Source organism: Pogona vitticeps, chromosome 3 (assembly GCF_051106095.1).
Source record: "Pogona vitticeps strain Pit_001003342236 chromosome 3, PviZW2.1, whole genome shotgun sequence".
Classification (NCBI taxonomy): Eukaryota; Metazoa; Chordata; class Lepidosauria; order Squamata; family Agamidae; genus Pogona; species Pogona vitticeps.
The window spans coordinates 48942620-48970265 of NC_135785.1; the positions used below are offsets into that span (position 1 = coordinate 48942620).

Consider the following 27646-nt stretch of genomic DNA (forward strand, 5'->3'; position numbering starts at 1 on the left):
AGTTTTGTTTTTTTTGCTGTCAAACCCACTAGACTTGCTGGATTTAATGTCAACTCCTTTAACATATAGCATTTATTACATATATAATCCATTTTTTCTGCTGACATATGGTATTGGAAATGGCAATGTACTTCAAATTCCTTTATTAACTGTTTCCTTCCATTCAGAATGCTTTTTAGGGGGGTTTGCCAGAATGAGCTAAGAGCCTTTCCCACATTTTGGTTTATTCTTGGCCTGTAATATTCCTGGAGCAATCAATAATAATAATAATAATCTCAAAACTGAAGAGTGGAAGGGACCCTATGGATCATCAAGTTCCACCCCTGTCATGGAGGTACAGTGGGAAGTTAAACTCTCAACCTAAACTACTGAGCTATCCAGCAGTTCCAATCCATTGGCAAATTGGAAAACTTCTAAACATTGTGAAGTTTTCCAGTGCAAATGTTGCTCCAAATACCAAGTAATGACAAAAGCTTGGTAACAACTGAAGGGTTTGTTTGTTTCTTTATGGAGATTAGACGGAAATTGTGAGAGAACTTAATAATTTCTATATGCAGGTGCTGCAGCAATCACTAAATGTAAGAATCTGGGGATGCAATCCATATAGTCCTGTGCACACTTACTGAGACAAATGCTAACCAAACATATGCACATAGATCTCTGCTGAAAAAAACAAGTTAAATATTCTTGGCTATTTTAACTGAGACTTTATTGTCTGGTTGCTTTATAATTCTCTCCTTGTTTTCTCTTTTGCCCTACTCACTTATGGAATATACCTCCCAAGACTCTTCTGATATTGGAATTTGGCTCTCAATCAGAAAATATTTTTCCGTTCTCGGATTAATGAGGGCCCTGGGCTAACTTCACTATTACACTACTAAGTCACAAAACAGGGACGTAGATGGACTTTAGACAAAGGCATTGATTTTTGATAATAGTTTGACTAACTCCTGTTTGGGCAACATGTAGTTCAGGAAAGGAGCGCACTGCTCACTTCAAATCAGGCTAATCTCTTTTGGGAAAGGGTGGGGTAAAAGTGCAAATAGGGGACATAACCACACCCATATAGAAAAGAAAAGCTCTGTTGATTCTCATGAAAGACGGAGAGCCAAAGCATAGTGTTGAACATGGGACTTTGTTCTAGCTTATTTTAGATCCCAGGAGACATGTGAGAGGAGGCCTGCTTCTATAAATTTAAGGAGGCCCCTCTTTCCAGAGATGGGTAAAATTCAGGACCTTTCCTTGAAAAGAAAGGAAATATCTTTCAGATATCTGAAGTGGATCAGATATTCCCTAAACTTCCACATACTGTATATTTATTTATTTATTTATTTATTTAACTTATATGCCGCCCACATAGCAAGACAGGTTTATAGTACCCCTCTATTCCTATCTCTATAAAATCAAATAACTTCTGCTTCTACAACCATAGCACAGAACTAACACTCTACATGCAAACATATACTGGAAATGTTAAAGAAAACCTGAATTAGGTATTTCTTTTAATTATCGCATTTGCTGGTTTAAAAAAGGAGCTGTAATGTTGTTCAATGACTTTTAACGTAATTCAGGCAATGTTGTTGCTGTGATGTGCTATCGAGTCAACTCCAATTTATGGACAACCCTATGAATGAGTGAGCTCCAAAATGTCCTTGTCCTCAATTGCCCTGCTCAGCTCTTGTAAACTTAACCCTGTAGTTCCTTTAAGGAGTCAATCCATCTTGTATTGTCTACCTCTTTTCCTGCTGCCTTCCACCTTTACCAGCATTATTGTCTTTCCCAGAGAATACAGCCTTCTCATGATGTGCCCAAAATAGGATAGCCTCAGATTCAACATTGTTGCCTCCAGAGATAGTTCAGGCTTAAATTAATCTAGGACCAGTTGTTTCTCTTTTTGGCAGTCCAGGGTATCCGTAAAGCTCTCCTCTAACAAATCAATTTTTCCCCATGTGAGCTTTCTTAAGTGTCCAGCTTTCACACCCATACATGGTGACTGGAATTACAAGAGTGTGTATGACCTTGGTCTCCAGTGACACATCCTTAAACTTGATGATCTTTTCTGTTTCCTTTATTGCTGCCCTTTCTGGTCTCAGTCTTCTGATTTGTTTACTCCAATCTCCATTTGGATTGATGATTGAACCAAGGTACTGTATATAAAATCTCTATTTCCGGTAATGTAGTTTACCCCGTTACACTGGTTAATCACTTTTAAGTTAAAAAGTAAAGCAAATGGTACAGCCTTCTGCCCTTCAATGCACACACCAAATGGGGTCTTGTTCATATGTTAGTGGTGCTAAACACAGAACTTTGGCCAATATCCAAATATGTTCTTCTATTGGATCCCACTGCTTCCACTGTGATTCTCTTGTTAATCCTCCTCATGAACTTTAAAAACTGTGCTAAAAGGTTGGGAAATCCTCTGGGACAGTTTTTTTTCACCATAGGGAACAGCAGCAGTAGGAGGGGGAAATGCACCCATCTTAGTGCTGAATACCAACATTCACCATTGGACTGTTGTCTTTAGTAAGTTACAAGGATGGGCACTATAACTGGAAATGGACTGAACAAGGGGCATGTATGTAATTTTGAGGGAATGATGAGATACAGCAAGTAGTCATTTACACTACTTTTTGAAGGAACACATCTAGAATCAGGTTACAGAAGTGGCCCTACTCAAATGCTAAAGATACAAAAATTCTTGGTTTCCAAAGCAAACATAAGAGTGGTATGGTAACTTATGAAAAATAAAAAGTAACTTCGAAGCTTAGGAAATAAGCACAGCATATGATCTCCGAAGTACACTGCCAATTTTGTAATTAAACGTTCAGCTTGTTCAAACTGGTCGTTTCGGGTATGGGGTGGAACAAGGACCTGTTGAGGTCTGGGGGGAGGAACAATGAGCCATTTGGAGTGTTCCTCCCATCCCAACAGCAAATAGCTCATTGTAGCCCAATCAGCTGTTAATTAAGTGCTTGACCTGATCATCTGCAGAGGGTCAAGGAAAGTGAAATTGCTTTTTAAAATATGGCTCTTCTCTCCTTCCGTTTTCTCCCTTAACCCTCCCTGCTTTACTTCCCTCCTTCTCCCCCCACTTTTGGAACCTGCAATCAGGATGGCAATAGGAAGCTGAGGCTGCTATCTCACCATTAAACAATGTGTGCCAAAAAGAATGCATGCCCTACCACTGGGCCAGAAAAGTGTGCAATAGGTCTTAAAGGGGAAGGGTCAATTGCAGATGAGGGTTATCCCCCCCACAATCCAAACCATGCAATCAGCAATCCATATATCACTTCTATATGCCAGTGTGAATAGGTCCTTTGAATATATCTCACAGGATGGCTGACTGGATAGCTCAGTGGTTTCAGTATGTGCCTGTGGAGCCAGAAGTTGGGAGTTCAATTCCCCACCATGTCTCCAGTGAGTAAAGCTAGCCTGTGTAGCCTCCGGGAAGCTGGTGGGTAATCCCAGAAGAAGGGAATGACCACTTCTGAGTATTTTCCACTTGGAAATATCCTGAAAATTGTTGCCAGAAGTCACAACTGACTTGACAATACATTGTCATCATCCCATAGAATCGCTTTGAACCTTGCCTCCCTCCCACCAAAATATGAAATGGGGTGTGTGTGTGTAACTTTCAGAAACGAAGCGTACCTTACATCTGTCTAGATAGGTATATCTGAACTGCTAAAGACTGAAAACCAATTATGTTGGGAGTTAGGAAACTTGGGCAGGAGGGAAGTGCTCATAAAATAAGTCAGGTGTCTTGCAGGCAGCGATTAACGTTCAGTCAGGTACGGAGACTTTTCATAAAAAATGGGACTCGCGAGTCAGACATCCACTTCCTCTTAGCGGTGGCCTCTCTCGAGGGCAGGGCCGTTGGCGCGCCAATTCCCCGGCGCTTCCTTAAGCCTCAGCCCAGCCTCCCGCCGCCGCCTCCCCGCCCCCTGGCTCTCCTTCCCCGCCAATTCGCCCAAGTGCTAGAATAAAGTTCGGGGCCGACGGGGCGGGCGGGCTTTTATTTTCCCTTTAAGCAAGACGAGCCGCGGCCCCCGCGGCGACTCCCCGCTCGTTCTCCCCCTCGACCATGGCGTCGGCCGAGCTGGCTGAGAAACTCCACCGTCGGTTGCTGCGGGACGGGAGCACCTCGGAGCCTCCTCCAGGGGAAGCGGGTGAGAGTCTCGCCCCTGAAGAGATTGAGCCTGCCGGGTCGGAATCGAGCTTTATAGACCCGGACGAGGACCAGACCCCCGTGAGCTCGGCCGCTGACCCGGAATTGAGCGCCAAACTGAGCCGCAGGCACGACATCAACGCGGGCGCGGCGCGGCCCCGCCTCGCCCAGGTCTTCAACCCCTATACGGAGTTTAAAGAGTTCACTCGCCGGCAGATCAAGGATATGGAGCGCATGTTCCGACTGTAAGCACCGCCCTGGTCCAGTCCGGCCCTCCTTTTCCTTTGCAGACCCCGATCCTGGCAAACTTGAGAAGGGTCCCATTGATTTCTCCCCCACCCCCATCCTTTTGGAGAGCTAAGCCTACCTGATTCGGAATAGGATCTAACTCCCAAGTGCCTTTAAAAGTTTTTCCCACGCAGAACACTTTAACTAGGATAGGTAAATCCTATTAGTTGAGTGCAACTTACAGCTCCTTGCCGAGAGAACTAAGGATTGCAACCTTGCGGTCTGCACTTACCTTTTTAGAAGTGACCTGTACTGAGTTCGTTAGTTTATGCATTTGTGGGGGCAGCCTCGTTTATTAAAGGAGGAAAAGTCGCAACTTCATTCACGTGCAGTAGTCCAACTTGCATTGGAGGCTGGTGTTGTGTTGGTGCCTAGTTGGTTAACTTCTCTTTCCACACTGTGTGTTGTAACTACATTGAGCAGTTGACAAGTATAGGATGACAAATGCAGGATTGTAAAACCATAATTTTGTATGTGCTTATTGGGGAATAAGTCTTATTGAACTCAGTGGAATGCACTTCTCAGTAGACATGTGTACTATCCTACTGCAGCAACTTCTTTTACAGCTGGCATTTGTAATGTTTTGAGATGCTCATGCAGAGGAGTTCTGTACATGATTTCTCAGTCTTAAGGTATTACATTCAGTGGATCTTAGGCCTAGATAAGTAAGTATAGAATTGCAACAGTAGTTCCGAAGAACTGGAACTTTTGTTATAGTTAGGATAATGTCAAGTTTCTTCAATGAAGTTTTTTTAATTGCAGCTCTTCCCTGGCGAAAGCAGATTCTTTGTCAGGCTTCTTTCTCTAACGCTATTCTAGTCTTACATAATCTTCTTTATTGCTCATTTGGAAACAGGTGAGGTCTTAAGAACAATATAGAGAAGTATAGAGATATTTGCACTTTTCTTTAAGACTACTGTGAGCTCATGCAAGCAGTGCAGACCTATTCTCTTTTTTCTGCTTTACTCTGTTCAAAAAGCTTATATTCACTTGCTAAGTTGAAAACAGGTTGCAGAAATGGGAACATCGAAAACCTTGCACAGTGCTGATTTTCCCCCTGTGGTCTAGGTTTGGAGCAATTTATATTTGCTTGTAATGCTCAAAAAGACACATTGCAATAGAAAACCTGACCTCCGCCCTGCAATGTCAGCTGCAGTTATATTTAGCATGTTCTTTATAAGATATGGAAAATTACTGTTTGTGACTTGTCCCAGTGTTACTAAAAAGACCTCTGGAAACAGATTTTTGCTAGCATAGTCATGTTAGCTGCAATTCCTGTCATAGTTACTCAGAAATAAGCTCTACTGTGTTCAGTGTCTGTTTAGGACTAAAGTCTAAATCCAGATAGTAGTCACATGCTCTGTTGATCTGAGCTGGGCTTTCTTTTGAGTAAATATATCAAGGACTGGACTGTATGAGAGTTCTGACACTGCAAATTGGCATTCCTTTAGCTGGCAATAAAAATATAGAATGAATGTCTCTCATTTATTTCTGAACAAGATGACATGAAGCAGGAACTAGTTAAAAATAGCTCAATTTGTTATTGTGCAGGATTAGGGAGCATTCACATAGAAGTGCAGTCTTTCTGTTCATTTTCAGACTGATCCCATTTGCCCAGTGTAAGACTCAGAATCCTTTTATCCTGGAATAGAAGGTGGCACCAAGCATCTATTTATAAAGTTGATGAAAAACCAATTTCTTTATAGTGTGGGGATTGACAGCTGCAATAATGTCATCATTATTTAGTGTTGTAGCTAAAGGCCCCTTCAGTCTTGATTCAGCACTGTCTTTCTGTTTTTAAGGTGGTTGCTGGAGGAATTAGAACCGAAGTGCAAAGTTGAGCACACATTTAAGATACACTTCTGGATGCATACAGCACATACCAAGTTTAGGAAGATGAGATTATGTAGCCTTTGAAACTGGCAGAGACTAAGTAAGATCATTTGTATTTCACTTCCTTGGAGACAAGGCAGTGAAACAGGGTTTTCTCCCTCACCCTGCAAAAGAGAGCTGCATGAAATCTTCACATTTAAGTAAATGCTGTTGGATTTTGAATGGGATGAATGACATAAACCTTTGCTTGTTTTCCTAGGTTGAATGTGGTGGAGGACAGTAATTTAAGATGGTATCAGTTTTGTGCCCTTGCTAGTTCACACCCTTTCTCAAAAGTCACATGAAGGTATTATTTTGTAGTGTAATATACTTTCAGCCATGCTTATGAATATGTGCTTGTTTATTTTCCTATAATGTGAAAGCTTTGCCTCTTGCCAACAGAAAGGGAAGTTTTTGTAAAATGAAGAGGATTGTTCTGGTCTAGGTCCCTTGCTCTTTTTGGTTATTAATATGTAACAAATTACATTGATACGTGGGTTGTTTTTTTTTTTTTTACTAAAAACATTGTTGGTTATTATTAACTTCTGGAGGAATTTTATAAAGGAAAAGACATGTACACACTGGCTGGAATCCTGTTGGTGCACCTCTGTGTGCATCAGGCTGATGATGTCATCAGCCTCAGGAATTTATATTTAATTAAAAGTTTCTGTTCTCTGAAGCTGCCTAGGGATCTCTTTCAGCTTGGGGAAGCCTTGGGGGGGGGGCTTTAAATGGGAGAGAAAGCCTTTAATCTCCAAAAGTTCCTGCTGCTGGTTATCCTGCTAGGACCTTCTTGTCTTTGTCTTTTTTCTTCTGCAGCCATTCCAAATATTTCAGCCTAGATTGAAGTAATGTTGTCCAAAGGTGAACTAGCAAATACAGTATTTAAAGGAAGGTTTGCATACTAGGATGTGCATATGGGAATGGATAGCCCTGACAAAATCTGAAAGTAGGGTGGCTTTGATTTCAATTTTTTAAAAATGTAATTTTTGGATTATTTTTAAAAATCATTTAAAAATTCATTCATGATCTAAATCAGTTTGATTTAAGAAATCTTTGTGTTTTTTAAATCATCCTGTCGGGAACTTTGTATAAAATTTTTTTTGGGGGGGGAGTAGTTTCCTCCACACATTTCCTTTCAGCTGGGGCAATCAGATAAAAAAAATGGACTGAATCAGACTAAAGTTCTATATAGTTCAGCATTCCATTTCCCATGGTGGCCAGTCTGATGCCCCTGAGAAGCGTATAAGCAGGGCACAAGAGCAATAGCTATTTTCCACCCTTGGAACTCATGTTAAGAGTCATGCTGTCTCTGATTCTGGCATAAAAACCAGCTATATACTCCATGGATCTGTCTTGGCTCCTTTTAGCATCATCATAGGTGGTGGCTTAACCGCCACATTATGACATTGTGGTTTAACTAGTTTCTGTGTGTCATGAATCTTCTGTCATTGACTCTCCAGTTTTATTGAACCAAAAGTTCTATGATACACGAAGGTGGGAAACTTGACATCTTAACTTTTTCCATATCATACAGTATGTGGTATAAGCCCATCTCCCAATTCCTTATTTTTTCTCTAAATCAAGGTTGGGTAGCTCCTGTCATTCCTCACATTGACTGGCCTGGCCAGCACTAATGGGTGTTGCAGTCTGAAGAGCCACACATTCTCTTCCCTGTGAAATATCTGGATAGTCACACATTCTTCTCCCTGTGAAACCCTTGGAAACCTGCCTTGTTTGTGGTTTAACCCCTTAGTATCCCTCATTCTCCCTTGCTGACAGTCTGTGACCTTCAGCTTGGAGGCCTCTTCCCACTTAACTGTCTTTTCTTGCCTAGAGGTGACCTCCTATACAGAGTCCAGCTGTTGTGGAAAGCCATGACAGGTGCAAACTATAGTCTAAGGCAGGCTTGTCCAACCTGCGGCCCGAGGGCCACACGTGGCCCAGGTCGGCTCATAATGCAGCCCAGTGCAATTTTTTATTTTTAAAGAAATCCCAAAGTTTCAAGTTACACTGCCGGTGCTTACGGCCGGAATGCGGCTGGGGCATGTCACAACTGTAGGGGGGGAGAGAAGGAAGGAAGGAGCACGAGGGGAGGGGAGAGGGGGGCTGCATGACTGCATTGCAGTCAAGATGGCGGCGCAAGTATTTGCAGCGGCTAGGCATTCCAGAGATCGGTCCTTATTATGGACTCTGCGTGCTCAGGCACAAGTAACTTACAGTCGACAAGAATTATTATCTATTGGCAGAAACAGTTGCAACTTTGAATCGAGGGTCTCAACTTACAACATCCCAGCTGAGCTTTTAAGACGGCCTGCTCTCCCTGTCAGGAAGAAAAGAACACGGAGAAAACGCAAGCAGAAAAGAGGTTGCAGGGCTGGTCTACGAGTGAGGTTAGGCAAAAATCCTCACAAGCCTGCATTGCCAAGTCTTTTTGTCTCAAATGTTAGATCTCTACCCAACAAGATTGAGGAGTTGGAACTTACTATCTCCCTACAGAAAAATATTCGAGACTGTTGCGTTATGATCTTTACAGAGACATGGCTTGATTCTTCCATCCCAGGGGAGGTAATTGAACTACAAGGACGCAGAGTACATCGAGCAGACAGGTCTATTGAATCTGGAAAGAGCAGAGGTGGAGGGGTTTGTGTTTACACAAACGATAATTGGAGCACAGATGTTAAAATAATGGACATTCACTGTTCTCCTGATTTGGAGTATTTGGCAGTGAAATGCCGCCCCTTTTACCTGCCTCGTGAGTTTAATGTTGTTATAATAACAGCAATATATATACCTCCTGATGCTAATACAACCACAGCTTTGAGTTGTTTGTTAACTGCTATCAGCAAACAGCAGCAGGCCTACCCAGATGGAGTGCTGGTGGTAGCAGGTGATTTCAATCAAGCCAATTTAAAGACCGTCCTCCCTAACTTTTATCAGTATGTGGACTGTCCCACTAGAGGGGAAAATACCTTGGATCAGGTATATTGTAACATCATGCATGGATATAAGACGAAGCCATTGCCTAGCTTGGGACAGTCAGATCATATATCTCTTTTTTTGATTCCATCGTACAGACCCCTTGTTAAAAGAATCAGACCATCAATTAGAGAAATACAAGTGTGGCCAGTGGATGCAACTGAGCAACTTCAAGATTGCTTTAGGAGCACTGATTGGACACTGTTTGAGGAGGACAATGTTGATACTTATGCCTCGACAGTACTGTTTTATATCAAAAGCTGCATCGATGTTATTGCTACAACAAGACAAGTACGAGTGTTTTCTAACAACAAGCCTTGGCTAAATAGAGAAGTGCGCCTTTTATTAAAAGCCAGAAATGCTGCTTTTCATTCTGGTGATGAACTACAGTATAGAGAGGCCAGAGCTAAACTGAAAAGGGGCATTAGGGATGCCAAAGCTATGTACAGCCAGAGAATTGAACAACACCTTGAAAGTTCTGACACTCGCCGAGTGTGGCACGGCCTACGACAAATCACTGGTCAGAGTAACAAAAACAGTCTGTGTAGCAGCAGTGATTTTTTGGCTGAGCAGTTAAATCAATTTTTCAGCCGTTTTGAGGTGGAAACAGGAACAACCATTATTCCAGCACCTACTGTCCATAATACATCACTAGAATCTACCATCGACAGACAACCACTAGTACTGCAGATTTCAGATGTGAGACGCGCTTTCCAGAATATTAATATTCGAAAGGCAGCTGGACCAGATGGAATCATGGGACGAGTTGTTAGGGGCTGTGCTGCAGAATTAGCTGGAGTTTTTACGGATATTTTCAATCTATCCTTGTTGCAGTGTTCTGTCCCCACTTGCCTGAAGACATCTATTATAGCGCCAGTCCCGAAGCAGTCAGCTGTGGTATCTCCCAATGATTATAGACCAGTAGCTTTAACATCTGTTATTATGAAATGTTTTGAGAGATTGGTGCTGGATTACATTAAGGCTAGTCTTCCACCTTCTTTGGATCCATGGCAATTTGCATACAGGAGAAATAGATCTACTGATGATGCTGTGTCCATCGTACTCCATACTGTATTGAGCCACTTAGAACAACAGGGAACTTATGCGAGGCTGTTGTTTGTGGATTATAGCTCTGCTTTTAACACCATTCTACCAAATAGGTTGTTTTTAAAAATGATCAACCTGGGATTACCTCAGGAGATCTGCATGTGGATAAAGGATTTTCTGACAGATAGGCCACAGTCAGTAAGGATGGGATCCCACCATTCTTCTACCCTGGTACTAAGTACAGGAGCTCCCCAGGGCTGCGTGCTGAGTCCCTTCCTCTATTCCCTGTACACACATGATTGCACCCCACTATATAACACCAATGCAATTATTAAATTTGCGGATGATACGACAGTGGTGGGACTCATAAATAAGAACAATGAGTCTGCTTATAGAAAGGAAGTACAAAGATTGATACTATGGTGTAAAGAAAATCATCTCACACTTAACATCAAAAAAACTAAAGAACTCATATTTGATTTTAGGAGGAAGAGAAATGTACATTTACCACTGTACATAAACGGTGAGGAAGTGGAGAGAGTTGGTAGTTTTAAATTTCTGGGTACTTACATCTCAGAGGACCTCTCATGGACTATAAATGCCAACATGCTAATAAAGAAGGCACAGAAGAGGCTGTATTTCCTGAGAATGCTCGGGAAGTTAAATTTATCACAGCATTTACTTCTGTCCTACTACCGTAGCACCATTGAGAGTGTCCTAACTTATGGCATTCTGGCATGGTTTGGGAGTAGCTCTGTAGCGGACAAAAAAGCTCTACAGAGAACCATTAAAATTGCCCAGAATATCATCGGGCTCCAGCTACCAACCCTGGATGACATCTTCACATCCCGCTGTCTGAGGAAGTCACACAGCATCCTGAGAGACTCTTCCCATCCTGCTTATAACTTTTTTGAACTGTTACCATCTGGCAGAAGATATAGAACAATTAAGACTCGGACCACACGTTTTCTAAATAGTTTTTATCCTAGAGCTATAATTGCAATTAATAATGAGCTTAAAGACCACCAGTAGTGAATAATTAGTTGGACTGTGTTACTTGGCCTGAGGTGTACATGTTTGTATTTTTAGTGGGGGACTTCTAGTGGGTGGGGAGTGTTTGGGGAATGTTATGTGTGTGCATGTGTCTGGTCTCTGGGTGTCTGTGAATTTCGTTGTATGGTATACTGTGTATATACTTACAATGACAATAAATTTTATTATTATTATTATTATTATTATTATTATTATTATTATTATTATTATTATTATTGCACCATCCCTGTCAATAGGTGGACCCCCTCCCAGCCCCATAAAGCCACCGGAGTCAAAGCTGGCAGCCTCTGCTGTCTGAGATTGCAGCTGCCGGTAAGCGCGCTTGGAGCGGGGCTGCAGAGGATGGCTAGGGCTGCCCCCCCATGCGGCCCAAACCAAATTTATGTGCAGCCCAAACCAAATTTTCATCTTCTAATGTGGCCCAGGGAAGGTGAAAGCTTGGACACCCCTGGTCTAAGGCATTGTATTGCGAATGGGAAATGCTCTGCTGCAAACACATCCTTTGAGAATTTAGATGTTGTTGGGGATGGCCACACTTGTGTATTCATGCTTGTACTGTACCGTGTTTCTCCAAAAATAAGACAGGGTCTTATACAGTGGTGCCTCGCTTAATGATTACCTCGTTAAGTGAAGAATCCGCTTGACGATGCGTTTTTTGCGATCACTTTTGTGATCACAAAATGATGTTTCAATGGGCAATTTTTGTTTGACGATGATTGGTTCCCTGCTTCGGGAACTGATTCTTCGCATTACGACAATCTAAAAACAGCTGATTGTCGGTTTTCAAAATGGCTGCCCACTGTGCAAAATGGCTCCCCGCTGTGATTAGGATGGATTTTTCGTTTAACAGGCACCGGAAAATGGCCGCCCTATGGAGGATCTTCACTGGACAATTAGGTATTTAGCCCATTCGAACGTATTGAGTGGACAATTAGGTATTTAGCCCATTGGAACGCAATGCGTTTCAATGGTTTTTTCCCCTCGCTTGACAATGATTTCGTTCTACAGCGATTTCGCTGGAACGGATTAACATCATCAAGCGAGGCACTACTGTATTAATTTTTGCTCTAAAAAAGCATTAGGGCTTATTATCAGGGGATGTTTCATTTTTTTCATGTACAATAATCTACATTTATTTAAATACAGTCTTGTCATATTCTGGTTGCTGTACAATGGTGGAGGGCAGGGTTTTAATTGACTAGGGCTTATTTTCAGGTTAGGTCTTATTTTTGGGGAAACAGGGTATTTACACATAAAATTGTTGCTGCCGTCTGTTTTTGGTGAATCTTTCAGCAGCTTACTTTCCTGGATTCCATTGCCATAGTTGGTCTGAAAGTAACTGTCTGAAGTAACAATGGAAGGAAGGACAACAGAGTTTTGAGCTTCCCTAACTTGTCTTAACCTGTCTTCCCTAACCTGAAATTAAATACCCCCCTTGCTTTAAATATGAAGGGAGCTTACATATAAAAGGCTATGTTGTCGTGTTGTGTCAGTGAGAAAGCTAAGGAGGTAGGTCAGCTCGAATTTTGTAAGCCTCTAGTACTGGTGAGGCTAGGATACGTGAAGAAGGCTTCTTTGTGGGACATCTCCCAGTACAGACAGCTTCTAATGCAACTTTCTTTGTTCACTTCTGGTTAAGGATGAGTAGCTTTTGTTCACAGTCACCTTTACCTTAGAATAAAACAGATTTTGAGTGGAAGGAGAAACAGTTGTTAATTAGAATCATCTTGAGGGGGGGCAGGTGGTCTGAGGGGAAAAAAGATAATTGCAAGAGGGAAGGAATGGTAATGAGTATCTTTCAGATCAAATAACAAAAACCAAAACAAAGCAATTACTCTGTAACATCAGGTTTCTGCATTAGGGTTTTAGTTAGGTTTGCTAGAAAAAGTGACAAATGCTCATATCTGGAATTATTTATTTTAAAACAATCTTATCTGGATTTAGAACCCAGTAAACCTCTATAATTTTTTTCTACTCAATTAGGTTCTTGCTAACTTGTTGCTACTCTGAATTATATTTTAAAAACTTAGAATTTAGCCTTATTGAGTTATAGAAGTGATCTGATGAAATGTAAGAACGTGTCACTGGAGATTAAGACCAAGATCATCCACACTCTTGTATTTTGACTGTCATGTATGGGTGTGAAAGCTGGACAGTAAAGAAAACTGACAGGAAAAAATTGATTCGTTTGAAATGTGGCGCTGGAGGATAACTTTATGGATGCCCTGGACTGCCTTTTTAATTTTTATTTATTTGCTTTTTACCTTGTACTGCCAGAAAGATGAAAAAGTGGGTCTGGGATCAAATCAATCCTGAACTATCTCTGGAGGCAACAATGTTGAAACTGAGGCTGTCCTATTTTGGGCGTATAATGAGAAGGCAAGATTCTCTGGAAAAGACAATAATGCTGGGAAAGGTGGAAGGCAGCAGGAAAAGAGGAAAACAAAATATGAGATAGATTGACTCCCTAAAGCAGTGATGGTGAACTTTTTGGGCCCAAGTGCCCATACTGAAAAACAAACAAACAAACGAAAAAATCCAGCAGGCAGAGGCGACGGCAGAAACGGATGTGGCGGCGGCAGAAGTGGAAGTGGTGGCAGAAGGGGAAATCCCGGGCACAGAGGTGCCTTGAGACCCCACTCTGGATCTGCCGCCATCACCAGCTGCTCTGGATTATGGCCCGCCACCTGTCGGAGTGCCAGCACAGCGGCTGCAGTTGGCTCCTCAGGCTTGGCTGCGTGGGGGAAAGTAGAAATCTGGCGACTTATGGCTCGCATGCCTGCAGAGAGCACTATGCGTGCCAGTTGTGGCATGCGTGCCATAGGTTTGCCATTGCTGCCCTAAAGGAACCATAGGCTTACGTTTACAAGAGTTGAGCAGGGCAGTTGAGGACAGGACAATTTGGGAGATCACTCATTCATAGCGTCATCATATGTTGAAGGTGACTTGATAGCACACAAGAACCACAACACCTGAATTACTGTAAAAGTAATTGAAATTGCTTCACTTTCCATTTCCAAGGGGTAATTCTGTATTTTCAGATGGTGGTAGGAAGTACGAACTGGTTGAAGACTGGTTCTGTGGTAACTGGTGACATTTCAGTGAGGCATCCTTTTGTGTGTGACTGGTTCTGATTCAAGGATGGGAAGCCTGTAGTCTTCTAAAAGTTGTTGAGCTCCTATTATCATCCTTCCTAGCTAGAGTGACAGTGGTGAGGTATGATGGAAATAGTAGTAGTTCATCATCAGCAGTAATCCATGAAGATTTCTCAATCTGTTTTGCCTTTTTTACTTGTGAAGAAAGGGGGAGCCTCATATATTCAAAAGATTCCTCATGTATTGAAAAGGTTCCTACGATTGCTGGCAATTGAAGTTTTATGAAAACTGGGTAATAGATCACAGGCAATTGGTGCCAAAATATGTATAGTCATGGTATCGTCATGAATCACAGAGTGCTGGTATTCACAAACTCTAAGAAAGGATTTGTGCATTTTGTATTGGAAAAGATCAGCAGACTGTTTGGTTTCAGGAAAACATTCCTGTGGCTAGGAAAACAGGTTTCTATTCACTTTTAGATCCTTATCACATTGGCCATTTATGCACAGCTCATTGCTGCATCATATCTACTGTCATACTTCCCCCTCTACTTCCTCTCTACCAGAATAATGCCATAATATTTATGTTAAGCAGTTTTATGTGTGTTTTCAGTGACTAGTGCCTGGAATCAAACTTTCCTTTTCTATTAACAGAATCTGGCTACAGTATATCTATTGTGTAGTTTCAGACCTCTTTTTTCTTTTCATTCTCCTCCCCACTTTTTAGTGGGTGGGAAAACAGTGGCAAAGTGAAGAAATGCTTTGGAAGTCTGTTAATGATACACACTTAATTGCAGAAGCAGTTCATGCTAGACTTAACAGCCGTCTCCAGCAAATGTCAGTGAATTCCTAAATAGCCACATTGGCTGTTTTGCTTCTCAAGTATGACAAAAAAATTAAACAGGGACTAAATACAGGTTGATACTTGCTTTATAACTCTCATTTTGTGGTGTGACTTGCAAGTAGTATTGTTCAGTCAAATTGAGTCAAACTACATGTGACAGTCACTGTGCCTTTTGAGTGTGGCAGTGCCCTAATCATATAAAGTGAAGTGCATGAGAGGCATGTTGGATCACACCAAAGGTCTTTCTAGTTCAACATTTTGTTTCTGCAGTGGGCACCCAGATGCCTAAGGGAAGCCCAGAAAAGGGATATGAGTATGGGCACTTTCCTTTGATCCTGAAGGGAACATAAAACTATCAAGACTAGTAGCTGGTGATACTTTTATCTGAGGAGTTGGCAACAAATGACCTTGGGCCTCCCAGGCACCCTACTTTTTTTTTATTTCAGGGGAAATGGCTTTAAAAGCCCCTTTGTCCATTTTAGGAGATGTGAGTGCAATTTTCCCATGTTTTGAGGGCCCTCAACACGCCTACCTGCCACCATAGAAATAGTATGTGAAAGAGCATACTTTTACCAGAGTAACTTAACGAGGCAGAAGTCATAACATTTTGCTTAAATAGTTCTTTTGGTTTTCACTCTTATAAGTATGTGTGTCTGCAAATCTCTGCAGTTAGCCCAGCTAAGCCTCATCCTTCAGGAAACTGAAGCAAGTAATGAGACCTAAGTGATGTGTATGCATGTGTACATCAATACTGAATCTTAGAGCCATAGAAGCAGGATCTAATACATAATAAAAATGTTTATTTTTCTCCAGGTGCTCATAAGAGAGTCTGTTTTTTACATTGTGCATGTATTTTCCTGATATAGGTATTAACATGTAACATGCAGTATAACCATCAGTGTCAGAATTTCAGAATCTTGAATGCGCAATTTCAGTGAAGCCTAAATGTTTTGGATTGTCATACGTGGGCATACAGATTGTCATTTGATCTGTAAATCCCTAGTAGAAACGATGCTAATAGCTTCAACAGGAATTATCTGATTAGTTTCAGGCCTTTTGTCAAAGAAAATGAGTTGGTTTATATGATTTCCAACTTTGAAATGACCTCCCCCCCTGCTTAAATTGACGGGATAAATAAAGGACTACATTTCTGCCCCATCAAATAAACATGTCATTTCAGGGACAAGGCCAAGTGAGATCTACTCTACTTTTTGGGATCGGTACGTATTTCAAGGAAGTCTGAGTAACATTTATAGGATTTCATAACATATTCCAAAGTATAGTTGCATTAGATGACTTCAATATGTGTAACAAAACAAAACACAAAAAAACAAAAATAGTGCACCATTTTAAAGAGTAACAGATTCATTTCACTGTGAATTTTTGTGAATTACAGTCACTTTCCTCAGATACAGACAGCACAATATTGTGGTCTCAGATTTATACACACTTGCATATTAAGTGAATATAGGACTTTATATAACCTTGTGCAATAAGATTTTACAGCAGTCAGTAGCAGGCCTGTATTTTGACATAGTACCTGTTTCTTAGTGTCTAAGTGAAGCCAGTAGACATATCCAGTTGGTGGTGAAGGAGGGCTAAATGGAGACTTTGAAGTGTACTCTTTTTCCACAGTTGCTTCAGTGGATATTTTTGAAGCAAGGCTTACTCTTTCAATTTTCTCTTTGGCTGTGATCCAGCCCCTTGTACTACGACTTGTCTCTGTTTCTCTGCCTTTCAGTGGGCTGCCTTTGTGCCTTTTCAATCAGCTAGTCTGTGTAATGTCTTGCTGTGTTAATACAGCAAAAAACGTGGACGAAAATCCCTAAGCAAAAAGGGAAGTGCCTTTCCTTAAACCCTCATTTCTTATTTTTCTCTTCCCATAACTGGCATATGGGAAAGAGAATTCTCTAAAGAGAATCGTTTGGGCAAGAATGCTTCTGCTGTGGAAAACATGAGATATAAATTTTAACTATGGAAGCTCCTGAAAACAATCTGTCTTTACTGCTGATTTCAGTGCACGTTGTTTGAAATTGTTGTGTGATAGTTTTGAGAGTTTAGAAATTACTGGCAGGGAGATTCTGGAAGGTGTAGCCAAAACACTGACTTTCCCAACTATTGGTAACATGAGTACTGTATTAGAGATGGAGAAAAAAGGAATTGTTAGAGGAAGAGAGGAGAAAGCAAGAGTAGTCTGTGTAAACAATCTAAACGTTTATACCTGTCCTTTTATTATTTCTGCTGCCTAATGTTTCTATTTTGTTGGAACAGCTCTTTTCAATTACATAGAAAGTCTAAATCTTTTCAGTGCTAGTGCATACCAGGAAGGGAGCAGTGAAATGACTCCACAATCAGTCATCTTCCCCTGTTGAGGAGGTGGAAGTTGTAGTTGAGACTTTGAGCATTTCCAGATGTTTTGCAAGCTTTGAAGAAAACAGTCAAAGGCTTCAGCATCAAGGACTCCTATGTCAGAATTCATTAGCAGATGTATATTAAGTCACCCATCTAGCCCAGTGAAGATTTCTGTAGCGCTCAGAAGTTTGCTCTCTGTTTTGTAACATTGTGGTTTCTCATACTAAAGCAGTCATCAAATTGCGGAACTTTGATACTCCCGCACCAGTGCTATGGACTGATGTGGCTATCTAAGCTTTTCGTAATTCTTTAGATGTTACTCTTTTTTTTTTTTTTTGCTGTGTTAATTAGCAATCCCATTCACTGGAAACAGGTCACCTGCACCCTGATTGGATCTTGTGTTCATTTGCACTCTTTGTGGAAATAGGACATATTTCCTATATGGGGCAGTACAACAGTGAAGCCAATTACTTTGGGAGATGTCAAGCACTCCAACTTTGGAGGTATTAAAGAGAAAATCAGAGAATAATCTGTCTGATATACTTTGATTTGGAATCCTGCATTGAGCAGGCTGTTGGACTTGAAAGCTTTATAGGCCCTTTCCAACTCCATTATTCTGTGATTCTATAAGTATCTATTGCTACGGACCTTTGCATTTTCTCAACCTTGCAAAAGTCATTTTCTTATACATATAAACCTTGGAGATTACTTTGTTCTTCATGCATCTGAAGTGAGATCCAACCCACAAAAGCTTCAGGCACTACAAATGTCTTAGCATTTAAAAGTGTCATTGTTTTCATGCAACAAACAAATTTTGTACATGTATCTTAATAGTACACTATTTAATTTTGGGGTCAAATACACATTTTGCAATTTTTACCTTTTTTAAGGCTATATCTTAATTAGCAACTTAGCTGTAGAAGTGCTTTTGGGAACCAGGGTTTGCTTCTGCTTTTTCTAATACTCTGAATCAGCTTATGGTGCAACTACACTGACAGTATACCCCCTGGTTTGTATCAGAGTTGGCACAGTTTAAATTGAAGTATTTACCAGTGACTACATGACGCAGAGCTAAGCATGGGAAAAGCCAGTCTTTTTTCAGCAAGGAATCATCTTTTGTTCAACCAGTAGAGGATGGTTTATTTTGCCTCAATTCAAATGGCATCACTTTTCCCAGGGCACAGGATTACAGTGATTTTAATTGTGCTTGTCACAGTTAGCACTGTATCAGATTAGCAATGTGTCACTTTAGAAAAAATAAACTAAAAAAAGAGGATGAAGGGAAGGGGGGGTCTCAGTGAATATAGCTGATCTCAGTAAAGATGTTGGTTTTCTTTGCAGTATTTTCTTTTACAGCTTTCTGCCTCTGTCTGTGTATTTGCATATGTCCCGTCTTGACTTTGAAGCAAATAATAAGAAAAAAAAAGAGGGGCGGAGAAAAAATGCAGCATCCATCTGAAGAGCTAACTTTCTGGACACCCTCAGCAAAGTCTAAGAGGAGGTTTTCCCCTAATCTCTGTTAGCAGGGTGGATTCAATTTAAATCAGTTTGATTTTAAAAAATCATTGATTATTTTCCACTCTTTCTTTTAGGCATTGTGATTGTGGTTTCTGTTTTTCAATGCAAATGACAAAGCAGTGCTTCCAGCAAGAATTGGGAGGTGGTTCTTCTGAAGAAGAACTTAGGAAATGTGGTGTGGACTCCTGCTACAGGATAATTGATTAGCGATATGGACAGCCGTCAATGATTTCACCAGCAGAAACCAACGGGGACACAGTGTGAAGAACTTCAAAACAAATTGGGTGTTTCACCTTGCGTAGTGTGATTTTATCTGGATTCAGTTTCAGTTTATTAACATCTGATTAGGGCTAATGTTAGCTGTCCTTTTCCAACTAGACTCTGGCAGTACTCAATCAAATGTGATTACTAGCCCCCAAATGTTACTGTCCTGCAGACAAATTTTACTTTGTTGCTTTTTTAAAAAAAAATTATCAGTAAAAAAGCAGGCAAGCCAAATATTAGAGTAAGCTGATTTAAATGATGGTGCGGCTTGAAACGTGTCTTTATCTGGGTGTAACGATTTTTATGGCTGAATCTTATTTTCTGTTTTTATTCTGTTCTGTGGTATTTTTAAGCCTACTTGAGTAGAAAGGCAGGACAGAAATGTAAATAATAAAGAAATAGGCTAAAAGCCTAATTCTCTCCCCTCCCCCTTCTTGCTGCCCTGGTCGCTCCCCGTCACCACCGGAAAACATTCGTTGTGCGAAGCAGGGCCATAGGAACATTTGTCTTGCGAGTCATCAACCCCATTGCCAAAACCATTCGTCTTGAGAGTTTTTCGTCCCACGAGGCATTCATCTTGCGAGTCACCACTGTGTTCCTGTCACATGCAGGTTTGCTGTGTCATAGGAAAAGCACCAGTTGAACTGGTTCTAGCTACAGTATGTTGTCATTTCTAGGGAAATGAAAAGGCTGCCTTAATATGGATGGTACTTGCACGGTATTCAGCTTAGCTGGAAAAATAGGGACAATCTGCTTTGCCAGCTCAGTATCAGCTATTGGGAACTGAAGCTACTCTTTTCTTGACTGATCTGAGAGTTGGTAAAGTGATAATGCAAGAGCTGGGCATTTTGTATCTGTAGACCTGTCCCTATTGACAGGGTGACATGTTGTATTAAGTGAAGTATGAGCTGTTGGTGTTTGATGGGAAATTGTAAGCAAGGATACATGTTAACCCACTTTAATCACTGGTTAAAATTAGTGACTTGCTTAGATCCACAGCATTCCTTCTGTTATTATATCAACAACAGTAACCAATAAGATTTTCTGAAACAGATGTCTATTTCTAGAACAGTTGCTTGCTGATATTTAGGAACCATACGCTGGAGAATTCTTTAGGAGGGAGTGTAAGTGGAGTGAGGTTGGGATGCCTAGTATAAAATAAAAGGGCTCTGTTCTTGACAAATGGGACTGCAGTGCCTTTCTTTCTACACTTTATATCGTCCTTCTTCCCAGGAGTGCAAAGCAGCATGCATTTCCACCCCACATTTCATCTTTGGAATTCTGTTGGCTGGTAACCCAAATGAATATTATTGCTGAAGGGGATTGTGAACTCAGATCTCAATGGTCTAAGTCTGTTGCTCTATTCACTGTAATAGACTGGCATTCTTTGGCCAGCACCAAATGAAACTTGCTCCTGAATAGCTGCTAAAATTTGCATCCCTGATGCAGCTGCTCTTACACGGCAGACTGTTTTTCTGTACAGTGATGCACAGTTGTAAAGGAACCTATTTTGCTGTTCCTTAATAGTGTGCTGTGTGGAGTACTTCCCCTCTAGGTACGTGATTTGAGGTTCTCGTGGCACCTGTTTTGTGTTGAATGGTGTGCTTTGGCAGATTATTGTTTTTCAGGCTCTCTGATATAATTAGCTAGCAACTTAACAATGAGAAGACCATTTTGTTTTATTCTTCCCAGAAACTTTCAGATAAACATGGGTATTGTGGCCCACCTTGAACAAACAAAAATTTGCAGCCATCAGATAAAGAGCCTGAAAATTCTTGAGCTTGGGATCCTTTCTTTAGGTCTTATATACAGTACAGTATATCTCTCTCTTCTGATCTTGTATGTATCTACTATATTGTGCTGTTTAAGTGCAAGGCTTGAGCCATTGATATGTTGACATGTGAATAATATGTGATAAATTGACTAGAATCAGATATTGTGAAGCCAATAATATCTTTGTGGACTCCTGCCTCTTTTACTGTCATTTTAGGACTATACTGACATCTGTCTCCACCCCCACATTTCATGAATATACTGTTTGGCAAATGAACCATTCAGCATGGCCTCCATGCATTCATCAGGAGCAGGAAAGTGGCTGTATGTGCAGATATCTGTCTGTATGTGTCTAAGGTTAGAAACATACATAGTTCTAGCTATTTTGTGTCATTTGATAGTATGTGCTATATACTCCTTTTGCCTTACTCCTATGCATATTTGCTCTCTTTGTCATGAGGAAGAAGCCTGCCCTACTCTAATTATAGAAACAACCACAATCGTGGATCGTGGCCATTGTTATTAAAAATGCTTTATAGTTACAATGATCAGGATCCATGATATACTTTGGATTCCACTGCTTCCATACTGAGTTGTCACTGAACCTCAGAGATAAAATTTGACAATAGACAGGTCTCTTGAATATCATTAATACATATGTCAATGTGAGCATACTCAGTATGGTAAAATGGATAGCGTGATGGACTGGGATTCAGGAGACCTGGGTTTGAATTCCCACTTGAAACTCACTGGAGGATGGCACTGGAGGATTTAACTACTCTTAAATATCAAGATAAATATCTTGAAAACTTTATTAGCATTGCTGTAAGTTCCAACTTGATAGCCCATAGTATGCACACAAATATAAATATACATGTATTTACTTAACATAGCAGATACTCAATAATTGTAGTAGTTTGGAATTTAATTTTGAAAATCAGAGTTGCCTCACTTGAACATCTAATATCTCATTAGCATTTCTATAAGTCAGAGGCTGCTTCATGGCACATACAGTAACAATAACAAACAATACCTTGATACAATCACCTGGATCTCATGCTGCAGCACATAGTGTTAGCACTGAAGAGACCTCTTTTGAAATCATGTGAAGGATTATATGTCCTTTAGTTCATACTGATACTCTTGTAATTCTGATTCAGTTGCCACCTCCCAAAAAACATGTCAGATCCTTTTGAAGTATCACCAGTCAAGAATCTACAATATTTCTTTGCTTCTAACTACACACATATTGACAAGAATTAGTTTTATGAGAAAAGGAGGTATGGAAAAAAAAGATGATGGACTCTGTGTGTAATGATTTACTCAGCAACCATATTGATTACAGCCTAGCAGGCCTTTCTGTGAAATACAGGGATGGTCCTGTTTGTAAGATATGCATCTTCCTGCCAAAGAAGTAGGGTGTGATATAGTGTATTCAATACTATTATTTCTCCTCTAGCATACAAATAGCTTGGCAAACAGAACAAAACTAAATAAATGAGTGAGCAAGAGGGAGAAATTTACAATCAAAACAATTCAAGCAAACATGCACATTCTGAAATCATAATATAAAATGTAGTGTATCACCAGAAAAGATAAAACAGTTTACAACAGGTTAGACACATTGCATTAAATTAAATACCATGGGAGAATTTTAAAAAAATAATTGCCTCTTTATGGTGGCATATAATCAGCCAAGATATAATTTATGTTATAAATCTACTTGGAAATACTACAGTCCTGAAAGGTAGCTAAGAAATTAGTAATGTCACATCAGGTACGAGGCAAGCATTTTTCAGCTACATGTTCAGTGACTGGGTTCCATCACTAAAAATTAACTTTCTCCAGTAACCGTCACATCTGATTGGGCACATAGAAAATGGCTTTGGGAGAAGAATTTAGTGTACAGATAAACTCTGCTCACTACCTGAGTTTGATCCCAATGGACTCAGGTAGCTGACTCAAGGTTGACTCAGCCTTCCATCATTCTGAAGCTCATAAATTGAGTACCCTGGCTTGATGGAGTTCTCAATTTAATTAATTGTAATTGAATTACAATTTAATTAGGCACTATCTGGTGGTATATAAGCACCATACTTTAATGTGAAGACACGTATTCTTTCAGTTACTCTGACACAAACCCATAAAGGGCTTTAAAGGTCAAAACCAGCACTTGAGCTTGGAAATGGGACTACAAGGAGCTCTTGTGATATGATCAAAACACGTGGTCCTGTCAAATAGCTGAGCATGAGCCTTTGTAACAATTACTCCATTTGTGGGGAATGCTACAGCCCAGCAGCATGATGCAACCTTCACACTCTACAGGAATTTATACCGAGCTCTTTCCTGTCTGGAAAAACAAGTTTGTCTTTCTTCTTCCACACCCAATGTCTACATTTTTAAAAAAAGTCTTAATGCAGCCACTTAGACTTAGAACTGAGCAGAAGAGAAGAAACATTATCTCTGTTTAGTTCTTTTTTGTATTGCTGAGCTGTTTCATCTGCTGCCTGGCTCCTGCTGAATTGAGGACAGATTGAGTATTCCGTAGCTGCTTTCCTTTTTTAGAGGCAGCACAACTTTGGGAAGCTGTGCTTTGAATGCTGGCAGTGGCACAGCACACTGAACACCTATTGTGTTGCTGGGATAGCGCATTGCTTTGCCATCTCAGCCCACTGCTGGCAAGACCCAGTTTCTCACAATCCCGGCTTTGTACTGCCTGTGTCCTGGAATGACAGATACGTGAGATTTGCTCTGATGGCTGTGGATCTTGAGTACAGTTAGTTAACCCCTGTGGAACTGCTGCTCCTTTTCACAGTGCTGCCTTGTGGCTTGTGCCTTACAACTTCTTTTTTTAATGATAGTTCTCAAGACATTATCTGGTTAGCCGGAAGTTTGACCTGGGCAGTAGCTAAGTAAGTAGATGAGAGAAAAAAAGAATGAGGTTTCCTTAGATTATTATAATAGCCTACTTCTTTGCTACAGCCTGCCTTTCAGTATTGCACTGCCTTACTTCAATTCCTCCATCACCACATATGCAGTATTAAGGGGGAAAAACCCACTTATTTCTTTTTTACTCTTTGCTGCTCTTCCTGTCTGCAGGTTATTGGTGGTACTGTTCCAGTTGTACAGGCTAATAAGTGTCCTCTGCTGACAGGCTTATAAACACATGCCTGCTTTTAGATATATCCATAAAAATATAAAGATTCATTTAACCTTGTGTGAGGGTTTGGCTTTAGGCTCCTCTTTCGGTTCAAAGAAATCAGTAGATTTTTCTTGCTTTGAAACAGGTGAAAGATTTATTGGTGCATTTAACAATAAACAAGTGTCTGTGACATGGTATTGAGTCTTTTCTCCTTCTGCCAACGGGTCCAGAAGGGGTCTCCAATCTTCTAAGAGGAACAGGTTGCCATAACTATTGTTCCATGGTCCTAGTAAATCAGCAGGGATCCAGTCTTTCATGGTCTGCCCTGTCAAACCTTCCAGCAAGGGCACAGTCTCATCATCCCGATCGCCATTCCGCAGGTTTAGTCCCTCGTGGTCTCGATCCTCCCAGGGTCCTCCCTGTAGTACTTCTTCCTCATCTCTCTTATTCTCCATTCTAGCCTCTCTCTCCCTTCTCTCTCTCATCTTTCTTTTTCTTCTCTCAACCTCCTCCACTCTCTTGCCTCGGCTTCTCCCCAATAAGAGGGTCTTGGGGGAATCTGCCTCCTCTTTAGGCACTCTCAGCCTCTCCCAGCATCCTGTCCAGGGGTCCTCCATCCAAACCCATTCCCAGCCTGCTGGTAACTGACTCTCCTTCCCTTTTAACCCTCCTGTTCCTGCCTCAAACTCCACCTTTTCTCTCTCTTTTCCTCCTGAACCTCTGTCATTGTCACACCCTGCAAGTTCTCAGTCAACTCCTCTATTTTTGTCCCTTGCTGAGCTTCAGCCGCAGGTCCTGGTGTTGGCTGGGGACTCTCCTCCTTATTCTTGTTTTGGGGGAGGGACAACTCTCCAGCGAGTGGGACATCCCTCTCCCCTTTGGTCTCACACCTTAGCAGTGGTGTATCTTAGCAGATAAGTTTCAGTAACTCACATTCATCCAAGTTCTGTTTTTAAAAGAAATAGGGTTATTTAAGGCCCCAAATTAAAAAAAATATATACACAGTGACTACTCTTTGGGGAATAGCATATTAGAAAGGTGTCTAATAATAATTGTGTGTGGTTATGCCAATTATGATTTATGTTGATCCTTTCCAGGGTTTTCTAGGCAGAGAATACACCAAAGTGGTTTTCCAATTCCTTCTTCCTGGGACTGTGCAGCTTGCCCAAGGCCACACTGGCTGCTTCTGGGATGCACAGAGGAGGAAGTGAACTCCTAACTTCTGACTCCGCAGCCAGATACCTAAACTGTTGAGTTATCCTGTTATGCAACTTTATGTACCATATTTTTCCATGTATAAGATGCCCCTCCACTGGGAAAGCAGGAATCGAAGCGCTTTGATGATTCTTGCTTTTCCTCTCCACTTTCTTTCCCCCTCCACTTTCTTGCACTTTCCTTGCAAGAAAGTGGAGGGGGAAAGCAGGAATTATCAAAGCGCTTTGATGATTCTTGCTTTCCCTCTCCACTTTCTTGAAAAGAAAGTGCTTTTCCCCTCCACTTTCTTCACAAAAAGTGGAGGGGGAAAGCAGGGATCAAAGCACTTTGATCCTTCCCTCCTCCTTACTTCTGTGTATAAGATGGCCCTCAATTTTTAATCTAAAGATTTTATTCTCTTATACATGGAAAAATACGGTATTCTAGTAGCAGATTACCCCATAAGCAAGGGAAAAATCTAATATGTATCTCACATGTAAGGCACAAAATGACTTAAATGTAAAATAAATGCATATCAGTATGGGCAACTGAGCTTTTGAAGTGTGTAAGAATTATGTAATACAGTAACACTGGGCACTGAAACCTGTGATTTTGCAGTGTTTATAGACCAAAACATAGAAGCCTGCTTGGCCAGGATGTACATTTATCTTAAGAAGGATAGAAGCATATACACTATTCTGGCTGTGATAAGCAGCAGTCACAGTAAGACATACAGTGGTGCCCCACTTGATGATTACCTCGTTAGGTGAGGAAATTGCTTAACAATGAAGTTTTTGTGATCGCAAAACGATGTTTTAAATGGGAAAAATCACTTCACGATGATCGGTTCCCTGCTTTGGGAACCGATGTTTCGCTTTATGATGATCAGAAAACAGTTGATCATCGGGTTTCAGAATGGCCGCCCGCTGTTTAAAATGGTTCCCCGCTGTGCTTAGGGTGGATTCCTTGCATTACAGGCACCAGAAAATGGCCACCCTATGGACGATCTTTGCTGGACGCTGAAGCATTTCGCCCATTGGAATGCATTGAGCGGTTTTCGATGCGTTTCAGTGGGCTTTTTCATTTCGCTTGACGAGGATTTCGCTTAACAGCAATTTGAACGGAACGGATTATCCTTGTCAAGCGAGGCACCACTGTATTCCTCAGTGCAGATCCATTCAACTGGATCTTTGTTGTGCTTGCAACAGAGTGGGTAAATTTTGCCATCTGTAGAACATTGGGAGTGAAATGTGACTTTAGTCACATATCGTTTTAAACTATTGGCATGATAAACTGGGGCCAGAGATAAAAGTAATTTCTGCATGCATTACTTAAACGTGAGGGAATAGAGTAAGAGATGAGAAGGGGGTGGTGATCCTTGTTATGAAATCATTCTGATGTGTCAATTATGATAGATTTTGCAAAATTGCTATTCAGACTTTTGATGTACTGTACTCTAGACCAGTGGTCCTCACCCTTTTTGGGACTGTTGACTGGTTGGGGGGTGCAGGCTCTGTGGGGGGTGGGGTAACCTCCATTTTTGCGGGTGGGCATGTCATGGTCTTAGGTGGTTGTGTCATGCTTGCAGAGGGGCATGTTGCGCTCATGACACCCACCCGCGAGAGCATCAACACCCCACGTGTACAGGCGGCAAGCAGAGATCCATCTCCGCTGCCCAGTTCCAGGAAGCCCACGGACCGGTACAGGCCATGGACCAGGAGTTGGGGACCCGTGCTCTAGACCATCAATCACCTTTCCATGCTATTTTTCTATAGAAAAGGTTTTGAGAAATGTAATAGCCTAAAGCTTTGTATGAGAAAGCGGCTTCTCAGTGAACCATAAAGGGATCAGCAGAGGTGGGGCCAGAGGAAGGAAGCAAAGAAGAGGGACTGTGGGCTGGAATGTGACTCATATGAAGGGTGAACTCCCGAATCAGTCCACAGCCCTTGTGTGAGCAGTAATTGTCATTTCAAATGCAATACAGACTGCAAATTAAATTGCAGTGTAGTCATACCCTTACAATGTTTTTAGCTTTCTCCAAAAAGAGTTAGGAGAGGT

General features: G+C 41.2%; 1 protein-coding gene across 1 annotated transcript in view; it reads left to right on the plus strand.

Moving 5' to 3' along the window:
• Positions 1 to 3952: 3952 nt before the first annotated feature.
• EFHD1 (EF-hand domain family member D1) overlaps positions 3953 to 27646 on the plus strand; it is a 42336-nt gene continuing 18642 nt past the window's right edge. The window contains exon 1 of the mRNA XM_020787438.3: positions 3953 to 4413. Within this exon, the coding sequence (XP_020643097.2) occupies positions 4085 to 4413 (329 nt within the window). The 5' untranslated portion in view covers positions 3953 to 4084. The remainder of the gene's footprint in view (positions 4414 to 27646) is intronic.